At 40.2% G+C, this 23,117-nt stretch overlaps 2 protein-coding genes across 8 annotated transcripts in view; one reads left to right on the forward strand and one right to left on the reverse strand.

Moving 5' to 3' along the window:
- The window catches only part of plag1 (pleiomorphic adenoma gene 1), a 69,344-nt gene extending 55,852 nt beyond the window's left edge, over positions 1 to 13,492 (reverse strand). For 4 of the 5 annotated variants that reach the window (XM_072570575.1, XM_072570569.1, XM_072570565.1 and 1 more), the window contains exon 1: positions 13,339 to 13,492. In XM_072570575.1, coding sequence (XP_072426676.1) covers positions 13,339 to 13,355 — 17 coding nt within the window. In that variant the 5' untranslated portion in view covers positions 13,356 to 13,492. Of the gene's footprint in view, positions 1 to 13,136; positions 13,211 to 13,338 lie in introns of those variants that run through there. The other variant, XM_072570568.1, reaches the window with a different exon arrangement.
- Positions 13,493 to 13,659: 167 nt separating this feature from the next.
- chchd7 (coiled-coil-helix-coiled-coil-helix domain containing 7) lies at positions 13,660 to 22,368 on the forward strand. Of its 3 annotated transcripts, XM_072570579.1 has the most exons (5): positions 13,665 to 13,771; positions 16,226 to 16,400; positions 21,462 to 21,538; positions 21,617 to 21,715; positions 22,125 to 22,368. In XM_072570579.1, the coding sequence occupies exons 3-5, from the start codon at positions 21,485 to 21,487 to the stop codon at positions 22,227 to 22,229; spliced, it is 258 nt and encodes an 85-aa protein (XP_072426680.1). In that variant the 5' UTR covers positions 13,665 to 13,771; positions 16,226 to 16,400; positions 21,462 to 21,484; the 3' UTR covers positions 22,230 to 22,368. The 3 variants fall into 3 exon arrangements, with proteins under 3 accessions (XP_072426679.1, XP_072426680.1, XP_072426681.1); XM_072570578.1 differs by lacking the exon at positions 16,226 to 16,400 and having other exon boundaries at positions 13,660 to 13,771; XM_072570580.1 differs by lacking the exon at positions 16,226 to 16,400 and having other exon boundaries at positions 13,696 to 13,715.
- The last annotated feature ends 749 nt before the right edge of the window (positions 22,369 to 23,117 follow it).

Genomic DNA, 23,117 nt, shown 5'->3' on the forward strand with positions numbered 1-23,117 from the left:
TTAGGGAGAGTATGTGTGATACTGAGGATTATATCTCCAATAAATGCCATTGGTTGCAAATCCTATCAGATTGAATGGATCGGTGGGAGCAACAGAGGTAATGGGGAATTTGCAAGAGAAAGGGATTGGGATGGACGGCAGTTATAGGAACAGAGAGAAGCTGCAGATACAGTCACATGGATGGGTTAACTCCAGGTAAGGTAAGAGAGGTAGGCACGCATTTCAAACAAGTATTGTGTTTTGGAAAGTATAGAGGATAATGGATTTTCAGGGGAATGTAGCACAAACAGCCAAGTTTCTGAAATCAAAACAGACTTGAACATAATAAGGGATACGTTGATTCCAACTGATCAATTGAATTAGGGGACTCTCTAGTCAGAGACACAGACAGATGTTTCTGTGGCTAGCAGCGAAAAATCAGAACGGTGTGTTGTCTCGCCTGGATCAAGGATGCCTCAGAGGGGCGTTCTCAAAAGGGGAGAGGGTCCAACAGGAGGTCATAGTACATATTGAAACCAATGACATCGGAAGGGAAAAAGCATGAGATTCTGAACAGTGAATATATGCGTTAGCAGGAATTCAAAAAGGAGCTCCTCAAGGGTAGTAATATGTAGATTACTCCCACTGCTACGAGCAAGTGAGGGGAGGAATAGGAGGATAGAGCAGATGAATGCATGGCTGAGGAGCTGGTGTATGGGAGAAGGATTCACATTTTTGGATCATTGGAATCTCTTCTGGGGTAGAAGTGACCTGTACCAGAAAGATGAATTGCACCCGAATTGGAAGGGGACTAATACACTGGCAGGGAGACCTAAGAGAGCTGCTCGGGAGGATTTAAACCAGTAAGGGGGAGTGGGTCACAAGGAGATAGTGAGGAAAGAAATCAATCTGAGACTGGTACAGTTGAGAAAAAAAAGCAAGTCAAACAGTCAGGGACAAAGTGGAGAACAAGGAATGACTGATGAATTAAACGGAATTTATTTTAATGCAAGAGGCTTAACAGGGAAAGTTAGGAACATGGGACTGGGATATCATACCAATTACACAAATGTGGCTCAGGAATGAACAGGACTGACAGCTTAATGTTCCAGGATACAAATACTATAGGAAGGATAGATAGGGAGGCATGAGAGGGTTAGGGGGGGGGGGGGGGGGGGGGGGTCGTTTTTGATAAGGGTTGGATTGAGCTGTATTTAGGTGGAACTGAAAAATAAGAAAGTAATGATCACCGTATTGGGATTGTATTGTAGCACCCCTAATAGTGAAATTGAGAAACAAATTTGGAAGGAGATTTCAGTCATCTGTAAGAATAATAGGGTGGTTATGGTAGAGGATTTTAACTTTCCAGACATAGATTGGGACAGTCATAGTGTAAAGGGTTTAGATAGAGAGAAATTTGTTAAGTGCATTCAAGAAAATGTTCTGATTCAGTATGTGGATGTATGTACTGGAGAAGGTGCAAAACTTGACCTACTCTTGAGAAATAAGGCAGGGCAGGTGACCGAGGCGTCAGTGGGGGAGCACTTTGGAGGCCAGTGACAATAAATCTATTAGTTTTAAAATAGTGATGGAAAAGGATAGACCAGATCTAAAAGTTGAAGTTCTAAATTGGAGGAAGGCAAATTTTGATAGTAATAGGCAAGAACTTAGGCTCAGTGCTGCCTCACAGCACCAGGGTCCCAGGTTTGATTCCAGCCTCAGGCGACTGTGTGTGGAGTTTGCACATTCTCCCAGTGTTTGTGTGGGTTTCCTCCGGGTGCTCCAGTTTCCTCCCACAGGTCCAAAGATGTGCAAAGTCAGGTGAATTGGCCATGCTAAAAATTGCCCATAGTGTTAGGTGCACTAGCCAGAGGGAAATGGGACTGGGTGGGTCACTCTCCGGAAGGTCAGTGTGGACTTGTTGGGCCGAAGAGCCTGTTTCCACACAGTAGGGAATCTAATGTAATCTAAAAAACTTTCAAAAGCTGATTGGGGGCAGATAGAGGGATGACTGGAAAATGGGAAGCCTTGAGAAATGAGATAACGAGAGTCCAGAGACAGTATATTCCTATTTGGGTGAAAGGAAAGGTTGGTAGGTGTAGGGAATGCTGGATGACTAGAGAAATTAAGGGTTTGGTTAAGAAAAACAAAGAAGCATATATCAGGTATAGGCAAAAGAGATTGAGTGAATCCTCAGAAGTATACTTTTAAGAGGGAAATCAGGAGGGCAAAAGGGGGGCATGAGATAGCTTTGACAAATAGGGTTAAGGAGAATCCAAAAGAGTTTTTACAAGGTGTGGGCGGCACGGTGGCACAGTGGTTAGCACTGCTGCTCACAGCGCCAGAGACCCAGGTTCAATTCCCGCCTCAGGCGACTGAAGGTGTGGAGTTTGCACATTCTCCCCGTGTCTGCGTGGGTTTCCTCCCACAGTCCAAATATGTGCAGGTCAGGTGAATTGGCCATGCTAAATTGCCCGTAGTGTTAGGTAAGGGGTAGATGTAGGGGTATGGGTGGGTTGCGCTTCGGCGGGGCGGTGTGGACTTGTTGGGCCGAAGGGCCTGTTTCCACACTGTAAGTAATCTAATCTAAAAAAAACATTAGGACAAAAGGATACCTGGGAGCGAATAGAGTCTCTGAAAAATCAGCAAGGTGGCCTTTGTGGCCTCCAGGAGATTGAGGAAGATACTAAAAGGAGTATTTTGCATCAGTGTTTACTGTGGAGAAGAACATGGAAGAATGTAGGTAATTAGATGGCGACATCTTGAAAAATGTACATATTACAGGAGGAGGAAGTGTTGGATGTCTTGAAATACATAAAGGTGGATAAGTCTCCAGGACCTGATCAGGTGTACCCTAGAACTCTGTGGGAAGCTAGGGAAGTGATTGTTGGGTCCCTTGTCGAGATATTTGTATCGTTGAATGGTGAGGTACTGGAAGACTGGAGTTAGCTAACATGGTACCACTATTTAAGAAAGGTTGTAAGGACAAGCCAGGGAACTATAGACCAGTGAGCCAGACATCAGTTGTGGACAAGTTGTTGGAGGGAATCCTGAAGGACAGGATGTAATGTATTTGGAAAGGCAAGGACTGATTAGAGATAGTCAACATGGCTTTGTGCATAGGAAATCATGTCTCACAAACTTGATTGAGTTTTTGAAGAAGTAACAAAGAGGACTGATGAGGGCAGAGTGGTGGACGTGATCTATATGGACTTCAGTAAGGTGTTCGACAAGGTTCCACATGGGAAACTAGTTAGCAAGGTTAGGTCTCAGAATACAGGGAGAACTGGCTCAAAAGGTAGAAGACAGAGGGTAGTGGTGGGGGGTTGTTTTTCAGAGTGGAGGCCTGTGACCAGTGGAGTGCCACAAGGTTGGGTGCTGGGTCCACTACTTTTCACCATTTACATCAATGATTTGGATGTGAACATAGGAGGTATTGTTAGTAAGTTTGCAGATGACACCAAAATTTGAGGTGTATTGGATAATGAAGGTTACCATCAAATTACAATGGGATCTTGATCAGATGGGCCAAATGGCTGGGGAGTGGCAGATGGAGTTTAATTTAAATAAATGTGAGGTGTTGCATTTTGGGAAAGCAAATCTTTGCAGTACTTATACACTTAATGGTAAGGTCCTAGGGAGTGCTGCTGAACAAAGAGGCCTTGAGTGCAGGTTCATAGCTCCTTGAAAGTAGAGTCGCAGGTAGATAGGATAGTGAAGAAGGCATTTGTTATGCTTTCCTTTATTGGTCAGAGCATTAAGTATAGGAGTTGGGAGGTCATGTTGCAGCTATACAGAATATTGGTTAGGCCACTTTAATATTATTGCGTGTAATTATGGTCTCCTTTCTATTTGAAGGATATTGTAAAACTTCAAAGGGTTCAGAAAAATTGGCAACATCCTTGTAAGAGTTAGAGGATTTGAGCTATAGGGAGAAGTTGAATAGATTGGGGTTATTTTCCCTGGAGCGTCAGAGGCTGAGGGGTGACCTTATAGAGGTTTATAAAGTCATGAAGGGCAAGGATAAACGGACAAGGTATTTTCCCTGTGGTGCAAGAGTTCAGAACTAGAGGGTTTAGGGTGAGAGGGGAAAGATATAAAAGAGACCAAAAGGGCAACTTTTTCCATGCAGAGGCTGGTGAGTGTATGGAATCAGCTGCCACAGAAAGCGGTGGAGGCTGGTACAATTGCAACATTTAAAAGGCATTTAGATGGGTATATGAATAGGAAGGGTTTGAAGGGATATGTGCTAGATGCTGGGAAGTGGGACTAGATTAAGATGGGACATCAGGAATGAATTCCTGACAAAGAGTTATTCGAGATATACAGCACAGAAATGGATCCTTCAGTCCAACATGTCCATGCCGACCTCGAAATGTCGACTCTCCTGCTCCTTGGATGCTGCCTGATCAGCACCACACTTTTTGGCTGAGTTGGTTTGTGATGCTTAACCAAAAGAAACAAACAGATACTTAAACATAAAACTGAAACAAAAAGAAAAAAACAAAATTAAACTAAAAGTAAACTAAATCAAATTCATCAGGTTTATCAATATTGATTGGGTTACATTACAGAACTTCCATAAATTATTATACGTGCGTCCAACGCAACAAGGAGTTTTTAAAAATCAATACAACAGGAAAATTAAAAAACGTACTGACTGGAAATCAGATTCAAAACAATCCATGAAAACTATACTACATTTTGATAACTTTAAAAGAACAGTGCAAGCTGCAATTAAGTTATCAAAACTTAGTTAATTTGTGGGCTACTCATCACTAGTATGTGAAAACAAGATATATTATCCACTAATAATATTACAAAAAAATCAAAAATTACAATCCAATTTAATTTTTGAAACAAGGTTACTCCAACTATATCATTATGTTTGTAAAAACATATTCAATGTAAAGCAATATAATTACGCACTCAATGTTTTCATCTAGAATTTCACTAAACTACAAGGGCACAGGTTTAAGATGAGGGAAGGGGGAAAAAGATTTAAAAGGGACCTCGGGGTGAACGCTTCCACGCAGAGAGTGGTGCCTGTATGTACTGAGCTTCCAGAGGAAGTAGTTGAAGCTGGTAAGACTCATCAGGATGGATATACGAATAGGAAGGGATGAGGGATACGGGCCAAATGGGATTAGATTTATTTGGATATCTGGTCGGCCTGGATGAGTTGAACCGAAGGGTCTGTTTCTGCGCTGTATGTCTCAATGACTGCAACTCTTGGGAGGTTTCTCTTCTGATGAATGCTGCTATGAAATGTGGAAAACATATCGATTGACAAACAGACGCTCTCTAAACCACACACAAATCATACCTATTAAAGTGATTTAATACAGCAGTGAGTATTCCAAGAAGACAAATGCATGCAATCATTTCCAGCACAAAAGTCACCAGAAGTAAACAAATATTTTGCAAATATATTCTGAAGGACTCGTCACATTTAACCACAACATTCTAAACACATAACAAAAATACTAAGGAAAATTTTCTTTAAAATTATTTCAAAATGTGCTTCAAATCTTTTGAGAATGAAAGACTTGCAATTTTAGAGATTTCTAGCTCACATTGTGGATCAGGTTGTAAGTTTGCTCGCTGAGCTAATAGAATTATTCAGACGTTTCGTCACCATGCTAGGTAACATCAGTGAGCCTCCGATGAAGTGCTAGTGTTTTAGATTAGATTAGATTACTTACAGTGTGGAAACAGGCCCTTCGGCCCAACAAGTCCACACCGCCCCGCCGAAGCGTAACCCACCCATACCCCTACCCCTACATCTACATCTACCCCTTACCTAACACTACGGGCAATTTAGCATGGCCAATTCACCTGACCTGCACATCTTTGGACTGTGGGAGGAAACCGGAGCACCCGGAGGAAACCCACGCAGACACGGGGAGAACGTGCAAACTCCACACAGTCAGTCGCCTGAGGCGGGAATTGAACCCGGGTCTCAGGCGCTGTGAGACAGCAGTGCTAACCACTGTGCCACCGTGCCGCTTGCTATTTGCGTGTTTTGGTCTGTTGTGATGGGTGATATCTCTTTTTCTGAGAGGTTGGTCAATGGTGTCCAAATCAATATACTTTATTAATAGAGTTCTGGTTTGAATGCCAGGCCTCTAGGAATTCCTGTGCATGCCTTTGTTTAGCCTGTCCCAGGGTGAATGTACTGCCCCAGTCAAACTGGTGCCCCTCTTCATCTGTATGCATGCATAGTGATAGATGATCATATCTTTTGGTGGCTAGTTGGTGCTAATGTATCTTGGTGGCTAGTTTCCTGCTCCATCTGTACAATGTAATGTTTGTTGCGATCCCTGCAGGGTATTTTGTATATGATGTCTGTTTTGCTTATTGTTGGTATGGCGTCCTTTAAGTTCATCAGGAGCTCAGTGTGAAGGTAGGTTTGTGGACTACCATGATGCCTAGGGGCCGGAGTAGTTTGGTCGTCATCTCCGAGATGTCTTTAATGTATGGCAGGATAGCTAGAGTCTCTGGGCATGTTGCATCGTCTTGTGTAAGTCTGTTGTGTAGGAATCAGCAGACTAAGGTTATTGGGTACCCGTTGTTTCTCAATACATTGTCTAGGTGCTTTTCCTTTGCTTCGTGTAGTTCCTGGGTGCAGCAGCATATTGTGGCCTGTTTAAATAATGTCCTGATGTAGCTGCATTTGTGGGCTGATTGGGACGATTGACCAGATACTCAACGACAGGAGCAACGTGTGTGGCTTTCCTGTAGATGCTGATGTGTAGCTTTCCATTGGCTTTTCGTTCTACTGTGACATATGGGAAGAGGAGTCTGTTGTTGTTCTCTTCCTCTTTGGTGAACTTTATATCAGTAAGGATTTTCTATGTTCTATACGTGACTAAATTGAGACACAAGATAATTAGAGAGTTAGATAGGTTGGACAGTCAGAGCCTTTTTCCTCGGATGGCAATGGCTCGTAAGAGGGGACATAGCTTTAAAATTGAGGGGTGATAGATATAGGACAGATGTCAGAGGTAGTTTCTTTACTCATTAGTAGTAGTAGGGGCATGGAATGTACTGCCTGCAACAATAGTAGATTCACACTTAAATGGATAGTGAATAGGCATATGGACGTGAATGGAATAGTGTAGGTTAGATGGGGCTTCAGATTGTTGCGCCAAGCTGTGGTACCATCGAGGGCCAAAGGGACCGTACTGCACTCTTAAGTTCCATGTTCTAAGGATGTTGTTTATGTGTTTGTGCTTTTGTTCTAATTTGTTGCACTTCGTGATTACAATGGTGTCATCCATATAACAGACCAGAGCTTGGACTGGATCATAGGAAGGACTCATGAACTCAGGACTCTTAGCAGAGACAGTTATGCAAAGGTTTGAATGAGGAGCTCTTCCCATAATCCAGCCACAAGCCTTGGGTCAGCTATGTGGATGACACCTTTGTCATCACGAATTGCAACAAATTAGAAGAAACCCACAAACATAAAAAACATCCTTACTGGTATAAAGTACAAATAGGAAGAGAACAACAACTGACTCTCCTTCCTAGATGTCACAGTAGAATGAAAAGCCAATGGAGAGCTGCAGACCAATGTCTACAGGAAAGCCACACACACTGACCAGATACTCAACTACAGGAGCAATCATCCCAGCACCCACAAATGCAGCTACATCAGGACATTATTTAAAAGGGCCACAACATACTGCAGCACCCAGGACTATACGAAGCAGAGGAAAAGCACCTATACAATATATTCAGAAACAATGGGTACCCGACAACTTCAGTCCGCTGATTCCTACACAACAGACTTAAACAAAACGATACAACACGCCCAGAGACTCTAGCCACCTTACCATACATTAAAGACACCTCAGAGATGACGACCAGATTACTCCGGCCCCAAGGCATCATGGTAGTCCACAAACCTACCATCACACTGAAACAGCTGCTGATGAATTTAAAAGGACCCCGTACCAGAACAGACATTATGTACAAAATACCCTGCAAGGACTGCAATAAACATTGGACAGACGGGCAGGAAACTTGCCACCAGGATACATGAGCACCAACCGGCCACCAAACGACATGACCAACTATCACTGGTATCCATACGCATAGACAAAGAGGGACAACAGTTCGACTAGAACAAGTACATCCATCCTGGGACAGGCTAAACAAAGACATTCACGGGAATTCCGAGAGGCCCGGCATTCGACCCAGAAATTCCATTAACAAACAAGGATTTGGACCCTTTTTACCAACCCTCTCAGAAAAAGAACTGGAAGTGATGTCACCCACCACAACAGACCAAGACACACAAATAGCAAGCAGGACAGAACACGAGAGCTTCATTGGAGGCTCACTGATGATGTTACATCGGAGAACAAATTTGCCAGCTCAGCAAGCAAACTTACAACCTAATGAAAGACTTATCCCTGAAACTTTGAATCTAAAAGAAAATAAGAATCTAAAAGAATCTAAAATGCAGTGCTGAAAAACATTTTACCAATAATGGTGAACCACAATGTCTGACCATCCGATTTATTATCCAATAACTTCTGACATTTAAGATTAGATTAGATTAGATTACTTACAGTGTGGAAACAGGCCCTTTGGCCCAACAAGTCCACACCGACCCGCCGAAGCGCAACCCACCCATACCCCTACATCTACCCCTTACCTAACACTACGGGCAATTTAGCATAGCCAATTCACCTGACCTGCACATCTTTGGACTGTGGGAGGAAACCGGAGCACCCGGAGGAAACCCACGCAGACACGGGGAGAACGTGCAAAATCCACACAGTCAGTCGCCTGAGGTGGGAATTGAACCTGGGTCTCTGGCACTGTGAGGCAGCAGTGCTAACCACTGTGCCACCGTCCCGCCCACAAATGATGATTTTAAAATTTTAGATAAGTTATTTTGTACACGGTACACTTGATAAAATACTATTAAACACTAAATCATTCACTCAATTTAGAGGAAGCAATTTGTCAGCCTTGAAATAATAGGAGCATGCAATCTGAAGTGTCAATAGAAAAGTAGCCTTTTACATTCTTCTGCATCAAGATTGTGAGAAAAGTCAATTAAGTTTAAAACAATTAAATTTGGAAGTTTTTCTCCAGAAAATATGCCCCTGATTAATAAAGGTCCTGTTTTTGTATTAGACACGGTCATAATGAGCGCATAAAAACAGAAAATGAAAGCTCAACAAAGAATTCTACAGCATAAAAAAGTAAAAAGAAATTACATTAAGTAACAATTTGCAACTTTGGAACAAAAAGCCTGAATACAAAGAATTCCTTAAGATTTTCTGATGTAGTTGCTAGTGTGGATTGAATTGCTAATGAGTTTCTTATAGATGCAAGTTAGCTTAGTGTTTAGAAACCTACATCACTATTCTGAGAAGTAACATATCTGTTGTGTTATGGGTTTCATATTTTATATCTTGCAACTACTAAATAAAATTAGTTCACCATTTTTAAACCCAGTAAATTTATTCAATTAAATTGTAATCTTCCAGCTGACAGAATTTCTAGATTGATTATGTTCATAGATTCCACTAATGAAAATGAAAGGTATTCACATCTAATCTAGTTGCCGTAAATTACATATGTAATTTCTTCAGTCTCTCAATGACTATTTTCAAATTGTACATCACATCAATGCTAGTCAAAATAGTTTGAAATGAATTTGGGCTTGGAAAAGAACTGATTAACATTTAAGACTTTGCTGAAATTTTACAAATACAAATATTGGTACAGACAAGTGTGTAAGCTTTGATCTATTAAAAGTGTAATTATAGAAGCATTAATTAAAATCATAAATTTTCTAATAACCGATGACAAACAGGTTACATTCATACTCTAGTCACTTAAAGCTATAAAGTGATGTAAGAAATTATTTGTGTTACTGTGAGGATTTGTATAATGTCCCCAGCAATTCACAAGCCTAGAAAATGTGCACCTAATAAATGAAAATACATTTCAAGCACAATTGAATTTTTTTACAGTTTAAATGTCTTACGAAAGCAATAGATTTCTGAAATACATATTCGCATTTTAAATAATTGCAGTTACATTTCTATAGTAAGACTTTACAGATATAATTTTAAATTATAAAAAAATTCCAGATGATGTTCTTTTCTGAGAATCACTTTAAGTCTGCTTTAACAATTTAGATGTCAGTAAATATTACACACAGTTAAAGTATGAGCCAAAACTATTCAGTTTGGAACAAGAAGCTACAAAGAAACAATATCTATTCCTGAAAGCATTAAACTTGGAAGTAGGTTTTGTTTTGTACTTTAAATTTAGTTTCATCCATTTATAAAGAACCTCCCCAAAACTTTGTATAAGCAAGATCAATGCAGCATTTCCCATAAAGTTGGAAAACAAGACATTACCCTTATAAATACTTCATGATCTCTTTCTAGAAAACTAGTATTTAATCTCATGAACTTTAATTTCACACAAAGTTAACATAGCTTTCTTAAAACTTCTAAGGCAAACAAGCTTAAAAATCTCATTCCATACAATTTTAGAAATACACTTTATTTCAGTTCAGTGTTCACAGTTTTTTCAAACATGGTTAGAACACTTCCCAGATGGTTGAGTGTAGATTTAATAATGAAATGTAACTAAAGCATAATGTCAATATCTTTAGTCTCACTAACATTCTTGGTTAAACTGAAATACAAGCTGATTAAATCTTTATCAGTATAGAAGACAATGTTTAAAAGCATTATGCCATATGATAAACACAGCAAATTCTACCTCATCTATATACAAAATGTTATGCTCAGTGCATCTGTTCCAATGTTTCCTATGCACTTCATGAGATACAAAGAATTACAAACTTTACAGCACAGAAACAAGTCATTTAGTCAAATACATTTATCCTGCCATTATACTAATATGGCATCATATGAACGTGTTCTTAACTTATTTTATTTCATTTTATCAACAGTCCTCCTTCTCCCCTTATGTACTTATGAAATTGAAACACTTCTTTGCTATTTACCTCATCTACTCCATGTGGTGGCATGTTCCAAATTCTCAACCTCCAAATATCTCCCATATTTCCTACCATATTTATAAGTGACAATCTAATACTTGCAACAGTTTTTGATTTTCCAGTGGAAACATTTTCTCTACATGTATCCTTTCAAGTCCTTTCATATTTTAAATAACTCAATTGGTCACTTCATTTCTTTTAAACCTGGTAGTTAGAACTTCTCAGTTCACATTCCAGCCTTATCCTTGTAGTTTATTTCACACTTCCTCCAGTGCAGCTACATATCATTTGAAATGTGGAATCAAGAAATGCCAAAAGTACAGTCCAACCTAGCATCTGTTTTTGAATTCTATACCTCTAGAAATGAATCTCAGGGCTTTATTTACACCTTGGAGTTTGGTAACTTGATTTGTTACTTTTAATGATTTGCTAATCTGTATCCAAGAATCACACTCCAACCCACTAGACTTGTTTTCCAAGCAGTAGGTTCCTTCCTCATTCATCCCGGCAAAGTGCACAACTTCATTTAACAGTATTGAAGTTTCTTGGTCAATAACCTGCCCTTACTGCAACTTTAAGGCAGAACTCATTATTAGTCTTTATTCGCGTAACAACAGTTTTTAAAACATACACTTGTCAAGATGATACTAAATAATACTGCGTTAACATCGCTCCGTTCCACAGTTATACATCGACAAACAATCCAAAAGCCCAAGGTGCACTTAATATTAATTTGAAAGTTTTCAAAGTCCATCCTGCATGTTACTATATCAATGACTACGCAAGGAACAGCAACAGCAAGAACAGCTTTCCTATGATGCTGACGTACTGTACGTCCATAGAACTAATTAAAATATTAATCACAATGCAACCAGACAACCAACAAAGTTGTTTCGATAGCAGTGTTAAAAATGCTGCTCTGAAACAAGTATTTGCTTTTTCAGCTTCAGTCACCTTCATTAATAAGCCTTTTCTTATACTGACAGACACCTCCGTTTAACATGTTAGAAGTGCCGCATGTCTTCAAAACTCCAGCAAAAACACATTTGCGTCAGCGATTTCGAAACAAAAAAAAGTAGGAAAAGTTCTGATTTTACACAATAAACATTGCATCTTTTCACGAGGAAGGACTAATCAATCAGACTGATTTGAAAACGTGCTAATCTATTGACGTCTGGATATTTTCAAGAATCATTTCTAATGCTTTTCTGTCGAATATTCTCAAAGTTAATCCTTGCTCTTATGATTAAAAAATGATTTTAAGATATACAGCAATTAAGTAGCGGGAAAGAAGTGTCATTGTATTCTGAAATGTAATCTTCCATTTAAAACAGTTGTGCGAAATCGAAGCTATGCATTATCGGTTTAAACGAAATATTCTTTGCATTTTTCTCTACAAAGAAGTAGAGGTTATTTAAAGTAGCTGCCTGCAATGCTTACACATCATTTCACAAGTCTTGTTTATATTAACACTCCACTAAACGTTTAAGCGATCTATATTCGAGTTATCACTGGGAACTCGTTAAAACCACAGAATAACAAGAGAAAACAAAATAATTTGTAATTTTTCCGTCTTTTTTGATAACCTTTAAATACGTCTTAATGATTAAAAACAAAAAGTAATATCCAATTCCTCCAACTGCTTGTCTACCCTCCCCCTCCTCAATACCAGAACTGCATGTTTGTGAAAAGTTATTCACTTCACCCAATCATCCAAAAATCAAAGAGAGATTTAAGTTTCATTATTTTTCATTTAACATTCGACCCTCTTTAAAAACGGCCGGATCTGAAAACGTGGTTAAAATTAGTTTTGGAGCATCTGATTTTTGTTGTTTGTTTGTTTCTGTTTCTGCCAAAACATATCCGAAACAAAAACAAATTTCGGGGTGGGGGAACAAGAGTGCTTTTAACGTGGAACGTTCTGTGAAAAAAAAGTTAATTAAAAATCTTTTTAAATTCTTTCTGATCTCGTTGTAGCTTGCACAGAAGAAGTTGCTCCAAGTTTCTCTTTCACTCTTCAACACCGTCGTTAAAACATAAAACAACATATACACAAAAAAAACAAATCCAAAACTGAGCTCAAGTAAGAAAGTGATTAAAGTGATTAACTCCCCAATCCTATAAGGCAGCAGTGAGGTGATCTATCCTCAACCTTGACGATGAGTTGGGATCGGTTTTGAAGAAGTTGTTTCCTCTTTTTTCTGCTACCGTTTCTCTCCGTTTCTCTCAGACTCTGAGGTACAAACGGGGGCACAACTTTTTTTTAAGCCCCTCTCTCACAACATGATTTAAATAACTCTGATAAACTATTTCAAAAAGGGGACAACACCTGGCAAAATTTAACTGAAACTTACCATGGGACATTCAACATCACTTTTCCGCATTTTTTTCCGGCTTTAAACAATTATTCGAATTTTTAAAAATTTTTTTCTCATATTTTTGTTTCACCGCGGGCCTAAAAATTGTTTGCTTTAGCCTCCTTCCAGCGGCCATTGTATACGCGCTGCGCCTCTACCTAACTTGATGGCGGACATCCCGCCCCCTCCACTCCACTCTATTGGGTCAAGCGGGAAGTGGGTGGGGACTAGGCGGACATTCCCTGGATCTATAGGTTCGTCTAGCTATCTATCAATGTCAACCCCAGGTTTCCGTCATCAAGTTAGGTTCCACTCATTTTATAGTGCGCGCGCCTGCTTGTGACGTTGTTTGTTGGTGTGTCCTGATGGTGAAGGTGAGAGGATGAAGTGAGAAGGCGGCAGGATAAGGGAAAGGAAGACCGGGAAAAGGGTAAGAAAGGGGCAGGAAGACGGGAAAGAAGAGTGTACAACAAAGTTGTAGATTGGGGCAGAAAGGAAGGAGGTGAGTACAGGAAGGTGGGGAGTGGAGAAGGAGGATTTGTAAGAGAGGGTGTTGGGAGGCGAGAGCGGATCGCGGTACGGGGCAGGAGGTGAGTAGAGAAAAAATAAATCCGAAGAATGGATTCAGAAAGTGTGGACTGGATACAGGAGCAAGGGGTTTCTTCAGAGGGCAAGAGTGAAAAGAGGGCTAGTGGCACGGGAATCAGTGAGACTGAGACTGAGACTGAGACTGAGACTGAGACTGAGACTGAGACTGAGACTGAGATTGAGATTGAGAAGGGAGATTCGAGCAATCGAAGGAGAGACAATGGAAAGTAATTTGAAGTTTTACAAAATAGGAGGGGGGACCTCCAGGGTGGTTTAAGAACAAAGAAAATTTACAGCCGAGGAACAGGCCCTTTGGCCCTCAAAGCATGAGCTGATCCAAATGTACTGTCTAAACCTGTCAGTCAATTCCTAAGCATGTGTATCCCTGTGCTCCCCACCTACTCATGCATCTGTTCAGATGCATCTTAAATAAATCTCCAGTGCCTGTCTCTACCACCTCTCCTGCCAATGTGTTCTGAATGCCCTCCACCCTCTGTGTGAAGAACTTGTTGTGTGTACCCCCCTCCCCTTAAAGTTGCCACCTCTCACCTTGAAAGCGCGACCTCTCATTATTGAATCCTTCACCCTAGGAAAAAGCTTGTCTCTATCCACCCTGTCTATATCCTTCAAGAATTTGTAAACCTCAATCAGGTTCTCCCCTCGATCTCCTTTTTTCTAATGAAAATAAACCTAACCTACTCAACCTCTCTTCATAGTTAACACATTCCATACCAGGCAACATCCTTGTAAACCTTCTCTGCACCCTCTCCAAAGTGTCCACATCCGTTTGGTAATGTGGCGACCAGAACTGTACACAGTATTCTAAATGTGGCTGAACCAATATCTCGTACAATTTTAACATGACTTGCCAGTTCTTATACTCAATACCCCATCCAACGAAGGCAAGCATACGATGTGTGTTCTTGACCACTCTATCCACCTGTGCAGCCACCTTCAGGGTACAATAATGCACTCCCAGATCTCTCTGCCCATCAACTTTTCCCAAGGCTCTTCAGTTCATTGTATAATTTGCTGTAGAATTATACTTCCCAAAATGCATTGCCTCATGTTTGCCTGGACAAAACTCCATCTGCTACTTCTCCAGTCTATCTATATCACCCTGTATTCTCTGACAGTCCCTTATGCTTTCTGCTACTCCACCAATCTTTGTGTCATCTGCAAACCTGCTGATCATACCAACAGTGCCCTCTTCCAGATCATTTATGTACATTACAAACAACAGTGGCCCCAACACTGACTCCTGTGGAATTCCACTGGTCATCTTTCTCCATTTCGAGGAAATTCCCTTCAAATACTGCTCTGTGTCTCCTGTTGCTCAACCAATTCTTTATCCACCCAGCTGGAACACCCTGCACACTGTGACTTCATTTTCTCCGTTAGTCTATCATGGGGATCTTATCAAAAGCCTTACTAAAGTCCATGTATATGACATCAATAGCCCTTCCTTCATCTATCAACTTGGTCACTTCCTCGAAGAACTCTATTAAGTTGGTAAGGCACGATCTCCCCCACACAAAACCATGTTGCCTATCACTGATAAGCCTATTCTTTTCTAAATATAAATAGCTCCTATCCCTCAGTACCTTCTCCAGCAACTTCCCCACCACTGACGTCAGGCTCACTGGTCTGTAGTTGTCTGGAATATCCCTACTACCCTTCTTGTACGGGGGAGAACATGAGCAACCTTGCAGTCCTCCGGCACCTCACTTGTATTTAAGGATGTCACAAAGATATCTGTCAGGGCCCAGCTATTTCCTCTCTCGCCTCCCTCAGCAACCTGGGATAGATCCCATCCGGTCCTGGGGATTTGTCCACCTTAATAACCTCTAGCCTACTCAACACATCTTCCCTACTTGTGTCAACGTAATCCTGACTAATCAAACTTCTATCTCTAATCATCATTTTCCTCTCTTCAGTGAACACTGATGTAAAGTAATCATTCACAATCTCACCCAGGGAAATTGAAAGTGTGAAAATTGAATGAAGATGTATGCAAGAAAATGGAAGAGACGTAAGGGTTTGGCAGAAAACACAGAGGGAGTAAATTGGACATGAGTCCAATGAGCTAAATGTAGGTATACTAGAAACTTCAGAGGCACACACAGTGAGAGTTTAGGTCACAGAAAGAAGAGGAGTTGATATGATGGAGGTTGGGGTTAAACAAAAGAACAGGAAAAAACAAGTTTGCACTTGTAATGCAGCTTTCATGTCCTCAATCATATAAAGTCTGCTAGCTCATAAATTACTGTAAAAACATAGTCGTGTCATTATGCAGTTGCACAGCCACAGCAGCTAAACCGTTCAGGCTGTTTCCACTTCTGTGAAAAACAAAAAAACCAGGTCAAAAATGAATCCAACATCAAATATTCTGGAATTCAAATAAAAATAGAAAATTTTCACCAAGTCTGGTAGCGCCTGCAGATTGGGAATAAAGAGAGTTCATGTTTCAGGTCAGTGATCTGCTGAAAAGTTCTGATTTATTTTTTAGTGTTGCTATTAACATGGTATAAGGATATGAAATAGGCCAGAGTCAATTAACTAGTTTTGGGGCTGGATGTGATATCATAGAACCTTTGTCCTGGAGGTCACATTTAATTGGGTGTTGGAGTGGAGTAAATAGTCTGTGCCAGATAGAATAATGCATTTGCCTGGATGTCTGCTTGTGTTGTTTATGAAAGACTTTGTATTGCTCATCAGAATGGACTTCCTAGGTTACTAATAGCATGGCAGTGGCTGAATTAAGACCGTAACACAGAAGCAGAAGTGAGGCTGTTTAGCCCATGGAGTATGTTTTGCCATTAAATCATGGCTGATAAGTTTCTCAAACCAATTCTCCCACTTTCTTCCTGTAACCCTTGATCCTCTTGACAATCAAGGACCTACCTGTCTCTATCTTAAAGATACTCAGTGACCTGGCCTCCAAAGCCTTCTGAGACAGTGAATTCCATAGATTCACCACTCTGGCTGAAGACATTTTCCCACATCTCTATTCTAAAAGGTCTTCCCTTTAGTCTTAGGCTGTGCCCTCGGGTCTTAGTCTCTCCTACCAATGGAAACAACATCCCAACATCCACTGTGTCCAGGCCATTCAGTATTCTGTAAGTTTCAATTATATATCCCCTCATCCTTCTAAACTCCATTGAGTGTGGACCCAGAGTCTCAAAGGTTCCTCATATGTTAAGCTTTTCATTCCTGGGGCCGTTCCCGTGAACATCTTCAGAATGCGCTCCTGGGCTACTATATCCTTCCTGGAAGATGAGGGCCAAAACTGCACGCGATAGTCCAAATATGGCTTGACCAGACCCTGAGAAGTGCATACCTGCTTTTATGATCAAGCCAACATTTCATTTGCCTTCCTAACTACTGACACACCTGCAAATTTACCTTGAGAGAATCCTGGACTAGAACTCTTTGCACTTCAGACTTTAGCATTTTCTCCCTATTTAGAAAATATTCCGTGCTTCTATTCTTTTTACCAAAGTGTATGACCTCACACTTTCCCAAGTTGTACTCCATCTGCCACTTCTTTGCCCATTCTCCTAACCTGTCCAAATCCCTCTGCAGCCTCCCCATCTCCTCAATTCTATTTCTCCCTCTACTTCTTTGTTTCAATGACAAATTTAGCCAAAATGACCTCAGTTCCTTCATCTACGTCATTAACGTATAAAGGGAAAAGTTATGTGTCCCAAAACTGACCCTTGTGGAACACCACTTATCACCAGCTGCCATCCTGAAAAAGACTCTTTTATCCCCACTCTCTGCTTTCTGCCAGATAGCGAATCTTCCATCAATGCGAACACCTTGTTGCCATAGGCCCTTATCTTACTCAGCAGCCTCCTGTGTGGCACCTTGTCAAAGGCCTTCTTGAAGTTCAGGTAGATGACATCCATTGGCTCTTCTTGGTATAATTTTTTTGTTACTTCTGGATGTAGGTTTGGTCGCTGAGCTGGTTCATTTTCAGGCATTTCGTCACCATATTAGGAAACATCTTCAGTGAGCCTCTGGATGAAGCACTGCTGATGATTCCTGCTTTCTGTTTATATGTTTGGGTTTCTTTGGGTTTGTGTTGTCATTTCCTATGGTGACATCATTTCCTGTTCTTTTTCTCAGGGGTGTAAATGGGCTGCAAGTCAATGTGTTTGTTGATAGAGTTCCGGTTGCGATGCCATGCTTCTCCGAATTCTCTGTCTATCTCTGTTTGCTTGTCTTTGGATGGATGTGTTGTCCTAGTTGAAGTGGTGTCCTTCCTTATCTGTATGTAAGGATACTAATGAGAGAGGGTCGTGTCGTTTTGTGGCTAGTTGGTGTTCATGTACCGTGTTGGCTAGTTTTCTGCCTGTTTGTCCAATGTAATGTTTGTTACAGTTCTTGCACGGTATTTTGTAAGTGACATTAGTTTTGCTTGTTGTCTGTACAGGGTCTTTCAAGTTCATTATCTGCTGTTTTGATGTGTTGGTGGGCTACTGTGATGCCAAGAGGTCTGAGTAGTCTGGCAGTCATTGTTACTTCCTCAAATAATTCTAACAGATTTGTCAGGCATGACCTCTGTTTGATGAAATCATGCTGACTTTGCCCTATTTTACCATATACTTCCAAGCATTTTTGGAAGGAAACTACAGGGGATAGACACATTTTGAAATTTGGAGCTTGTTCAAGGAACAGCTACAACAGGTCCTTGATAAGTATATACTTATCATGCAGGGAGGTAGTTGTCGTGAGAGGGATCCATGGTTTACTAAAGAAGTTGAAACTCTTGTCAAGAGCTGGTTTATGTGAGGATAAGGCATGAAGGATTAGTTAGGGGGCTTGAGAGTTATACGTTAGCCAGAAAAGATCTAAAGAGAGGGCTAAGAAGAGCCAGGAGGGGACATGAGATGTTGTTGGCGGATAGGATCAAGAAAAACCCTAAGGCCTTCTGCAGGTATATCAGGAACGGAAAAATGACCAGAGTAAGATTAGGGCCAATCAAAGACAGCAGTGGGAAGGTCTGAGGGAACTGAGGCTGTTCTTGTTGGAGAGAAGAACCTTGAGAGGTGATTTAATTGAGACATACAGGATAATCAGAGGGTTCGATAAGGTGGACAGTGAGAGCCTTTTTCCTCAGATGGTGAAGGCTAACATGAGGGGGACAGAGCTTTAAGTTGAGTGGTGATAGATTTAGGACAGATATCAGGGGTGGTTTCTTTACTCAGAGAATAGTAGGGCCATGGAATGGCCTGCCTGCAACAGTAATAAACTCGCCGACGTTAAGGGCATTTAAATGGGCATTGGACATACATTTGGATAATAATGGATTAGTGTAGACTAGATGGCATCAAATTAATTTCACAAGTCTGTGCAACATTGAAGGCCAAAGGGCCTATACTGCGCTGTAACATTCAAAGTTCTATGTATTCAGAAATCTCTTCCCTTGCAATGGACTCCAAAATCCTATCCATGATGAGGTTAGGCTAATCAGCCTATAATGTTTTGTCTTTTGTCTTTTTAAAATGTGTTAGCAAATTTCCAGTCCTCTGGGATCCTCCCTGACTCTAGGGATTCATGAAAGATCTAATGCTAGCTGCCACCACTATCTCTTCAGTTATCTCCTTCAGAACTCTCGGGTGTAGTCCATCTGGTCCAGGTGATGGCTCCTTCTCCTTGGCGATGGCCACCAAACTCAGCTCTAACCCCGACTCTTGAATTTTTGGGATATTACTCATGTCTTCAACCATGAAGACTGACGCAAAGTAATTAGTCAGTTCCTCAGCTGTTTCCTTGTTCACCACTGTTATCACTCCAGCATCATTTTCCAGCTGTCCAATGTCCACTTATGCCTCTCTTGTCCCTTTTTATGTATTTAAAGAAACCCTTACAGTCGTCCTTTATATTACTGGCTAGCTTACCCTTATATTTAACCTTCTCCCTCCTTTATTTTTAGTTGCCCTCTGTTGGTCTTTGTGAGCTCCCCAATCCTCTGATTTCCCACTGCACTTTACCACTTTACATTCTTTTTCCTGGTCAACCATAATTTCCTCATCTTCCCTGTTTGGGCATACACAAACAGACATAAAGTTAGAAAAACATGTTTTCATGTGACTGGGTTAATATTTCATTTATTAACAAACAATTCAACTTGTGGTAATATGGAATAAGTACAACTCACCCATCTTTGTTTTCCTTGCTGGCCTCTACTGGTTTCCAGTGCCTCCAATTTAAAACCTTCAGCTACATATTTACAAAGATGTTGCCAGGGTGGCTCAGTGGTTAGCACTGCTGCCTCACAGTGCCAGGGACCCAGATTCAATTCCAGTGTTGCGAGACTGTTTATGTGGAGTTTGCACTATCTCACCGTGTCTGCATGGGTTTCCTCTGGATGCTGTGGTTTCCTCCCACAGTCCAAAGATGTGCAGGAATTGGCCATGCTAAATTGCCCATTGTGTTCAGGGATGTGTAGGTTAGGTACAAGTAGTCAGGGATAAATATAAAATTATAGGGTAGGGGAATGGGTCTGGGTGGGTTACTCTTTGGAGGATCAGTATGGACTTGTTGGGCCAACTGGCCTGTTTTCACACTGTAGGGATTATATATTTAAACCACATTATAGTTATACTGATCATAATTTTTTATCTCCTAACCTATATGTGTACCTTCCATCTGCCTTTTCAATTTTCCAGTCAGATTCTTATTGCGTACCTCCATCTCCCACACTGGCAGCTGTGCCATTATTGTGAAATTCTTTTCCTAAACTACTTTGCTCCACGTTCCACTTGAGACTCACCATAAAACCCAACATCTCTGAACAAACTTTCAGTTGTCTCTCTCACATGGCTCTGAGTTATTTTGAAAAATTAAATGCATGTAATTGTGTGCAAAATGTCATGCTGTTAACCCCCATTTGAATCACATAGATCAAGACACTGGACTACTCTCACACCAATCCTACCCATTTTCAAAAGTAATTCTGTAATTTGGATATTTTATTTCATATGTCTATGGTAAAGGGAAGGATTTCATTTTAAAATAAAATTAATAAAGTCAATCCATTAATGTTAAGTTTTCTTAGCATGGTATATTTTGTTGAGTAGAGTATAACTTATAATTTTGAATATTGCTGCAAAGAAATGTTGACAAAGCCTTTTGCACTCATCAGTGCTTTTGTCTTTGTATTCTTGCATTTTCCTTTAATTTCTTTTTCTCATTCCTTTTTAATGCATGTGTCTTTGTGATTTTTTTTGGAAATGCAATGCTCTGTTCTGAAATAGCAGTCTCCCATACCACCCACTTTGTATAGTTCACTAATTAAATAACTGTCCATTTAGTAATCTTAAGTTTGATTTCTTTTAGTTTACTGGCCCAACATGTAGGCCAGATCTGGTTGATACAGGTGCAAAATTGAAGTATTTTTAAGTGTGTTGTACTTTTGTATAAAGTTTTTATAAACTTTATACAAAATTAACCAATTTCAGTAGGACTGGTGAAACTGTCACATTGTTCATAAGATTGGATAATATTACAATTTTCATTGTTAGGTGTTGGAAAAGCACAACTCAGAATGCCGAAAAATGTACGAAAATTAAGGGATGAAGACATTAATCCTTGTCTTGAGGTAGGAGTATTGTTAAACTCCAACTATTTTAACTATGTTTGTTAACTGATGTGACAAATGGTCCATTTTTATTTAAAGGAAACAGATGCCTCCAGGAAGTGTTTAGAAGCAAACAATTATAACAAAGATATGTGTACCGAGTATTTTCTGAGGTATAAAGCGTGTAGGAAGTTCTGGGTAAGTATGATCAAAGATTTGACCTGTCGATTTTATCAGAAAACTCTGAGATATTTGAGAAAGAAAAAAAGCCAGAAAGTTGACTCGTCTCAATGTGATACTACATAACCCAGCCCGGATTTGCTAATTTGAGGTAAATTATTCATCCCATCTTCAGTGTAAATATAAGTGAAAATTCTTCAGCCTTCTTGTAACACTACCATTTCCTGGATCTTCTGTTGAAGGTGATGCAGAGTTTGCAATATATTGGTGCAAATAGCCTCAATTTCTGAACTATGATTTTGTTTAACTCATCAGTAACCACTGACCAAGGAAACCACGATAAATTTTATTGCATTATCGGTTAATGTTAACCTTGACTCAGGTTTTGCAGAAATAATTTATTTGAAGCTTTTTTTTCTTTTTGAAGAACAACATAATGATTCAAAGACGAAGAAATGGTATTAGCCCTGACATGCCAACTGCAAAGGATAGAAAAGAAATTCTGGAAGAATGCACAAAGAGGCCCTACTGATGTTCTTGATTCTGAAAAATGATCAATGTGAACAAATCCACGTGAATAATTTGAATGTGTAATTTTAATCTAAAGCTTTACTAATTAATGCAAATAGTACATTAGATATTTACAATAAAAGAGCTCAAGGATTTCTCAATGTCTGTCTGCAGTTCTCAAATAATGAATATTTCAAAGCACTTTGTTATAAATTATATAATGGAGGAAAAGGACATTGTTGAAAGTTTTATAAATATGCACATTATAGAAGGATTATTTCTAAGTTATTCTATTGATCTTTTATGGAGTACCAGAAAGAGTGGCTGAAGCTAGGAATTCTGTTTTAGATTTAGATATACTGTGTGTTGACATGACACAATTAATTCACATAATAATAAATGCTCCATCATAAGTTATACAAAATTAGACAGTGTTAATGGGAAATAACACTGCTTGATGGAGCAGTGAACATTTACAAAGATAGAATGTTGCAGTGCAGTATCTGACAATTTATTTCATTCTATCTGGCTTCACTAAAAGCCTCCTTCAGGGTAGTGTATCTTAGGTTCTGGTCTATCACCATATAAGGTTCTGAGGTTAGCCTATCCACCCTTGGCAGTCATTTGCAGATGGTTTACAGTGTCAAGAATGTGGTGCTGGAAAAGCACAGCAGGTCAGGCAGCAGCTGGAGAGGAGGAGAATAGATATATCGGGAATGAGGCTGTCGGCCAGGGAGGTTAAGAGATACATGGGAGGAGGGGTGGGGCTGGAGGGAAGGTAGCTGGGATTGTTATAGGTAGATGAAGGTGGGGGAGGAAGGTGATAGGTCAGGAGTGGCATAAGCCCTTCATCAGGAATGAGGCTTGTGAGCCAGGGAGCTGAGAGATAAATGGGAGGAAGTATTGAGAA

Source organism: Chiloscyllium punctatum, chromosome 5 (genome assembly GCF_047496795.1).
Source record: "Chiloscyllium punctatum isolate Juve2018m chromosome 5, sChiPun1.3, whole genome shotgun sequence".
Classification (NCBI taxonomy): Eukaryota; Metazoa; Chordata; class Chondrichthyes; order Orectolobiformes; family Hemiscylliidae; genus Chiloscyllium; species Chiloscyllium punctatum.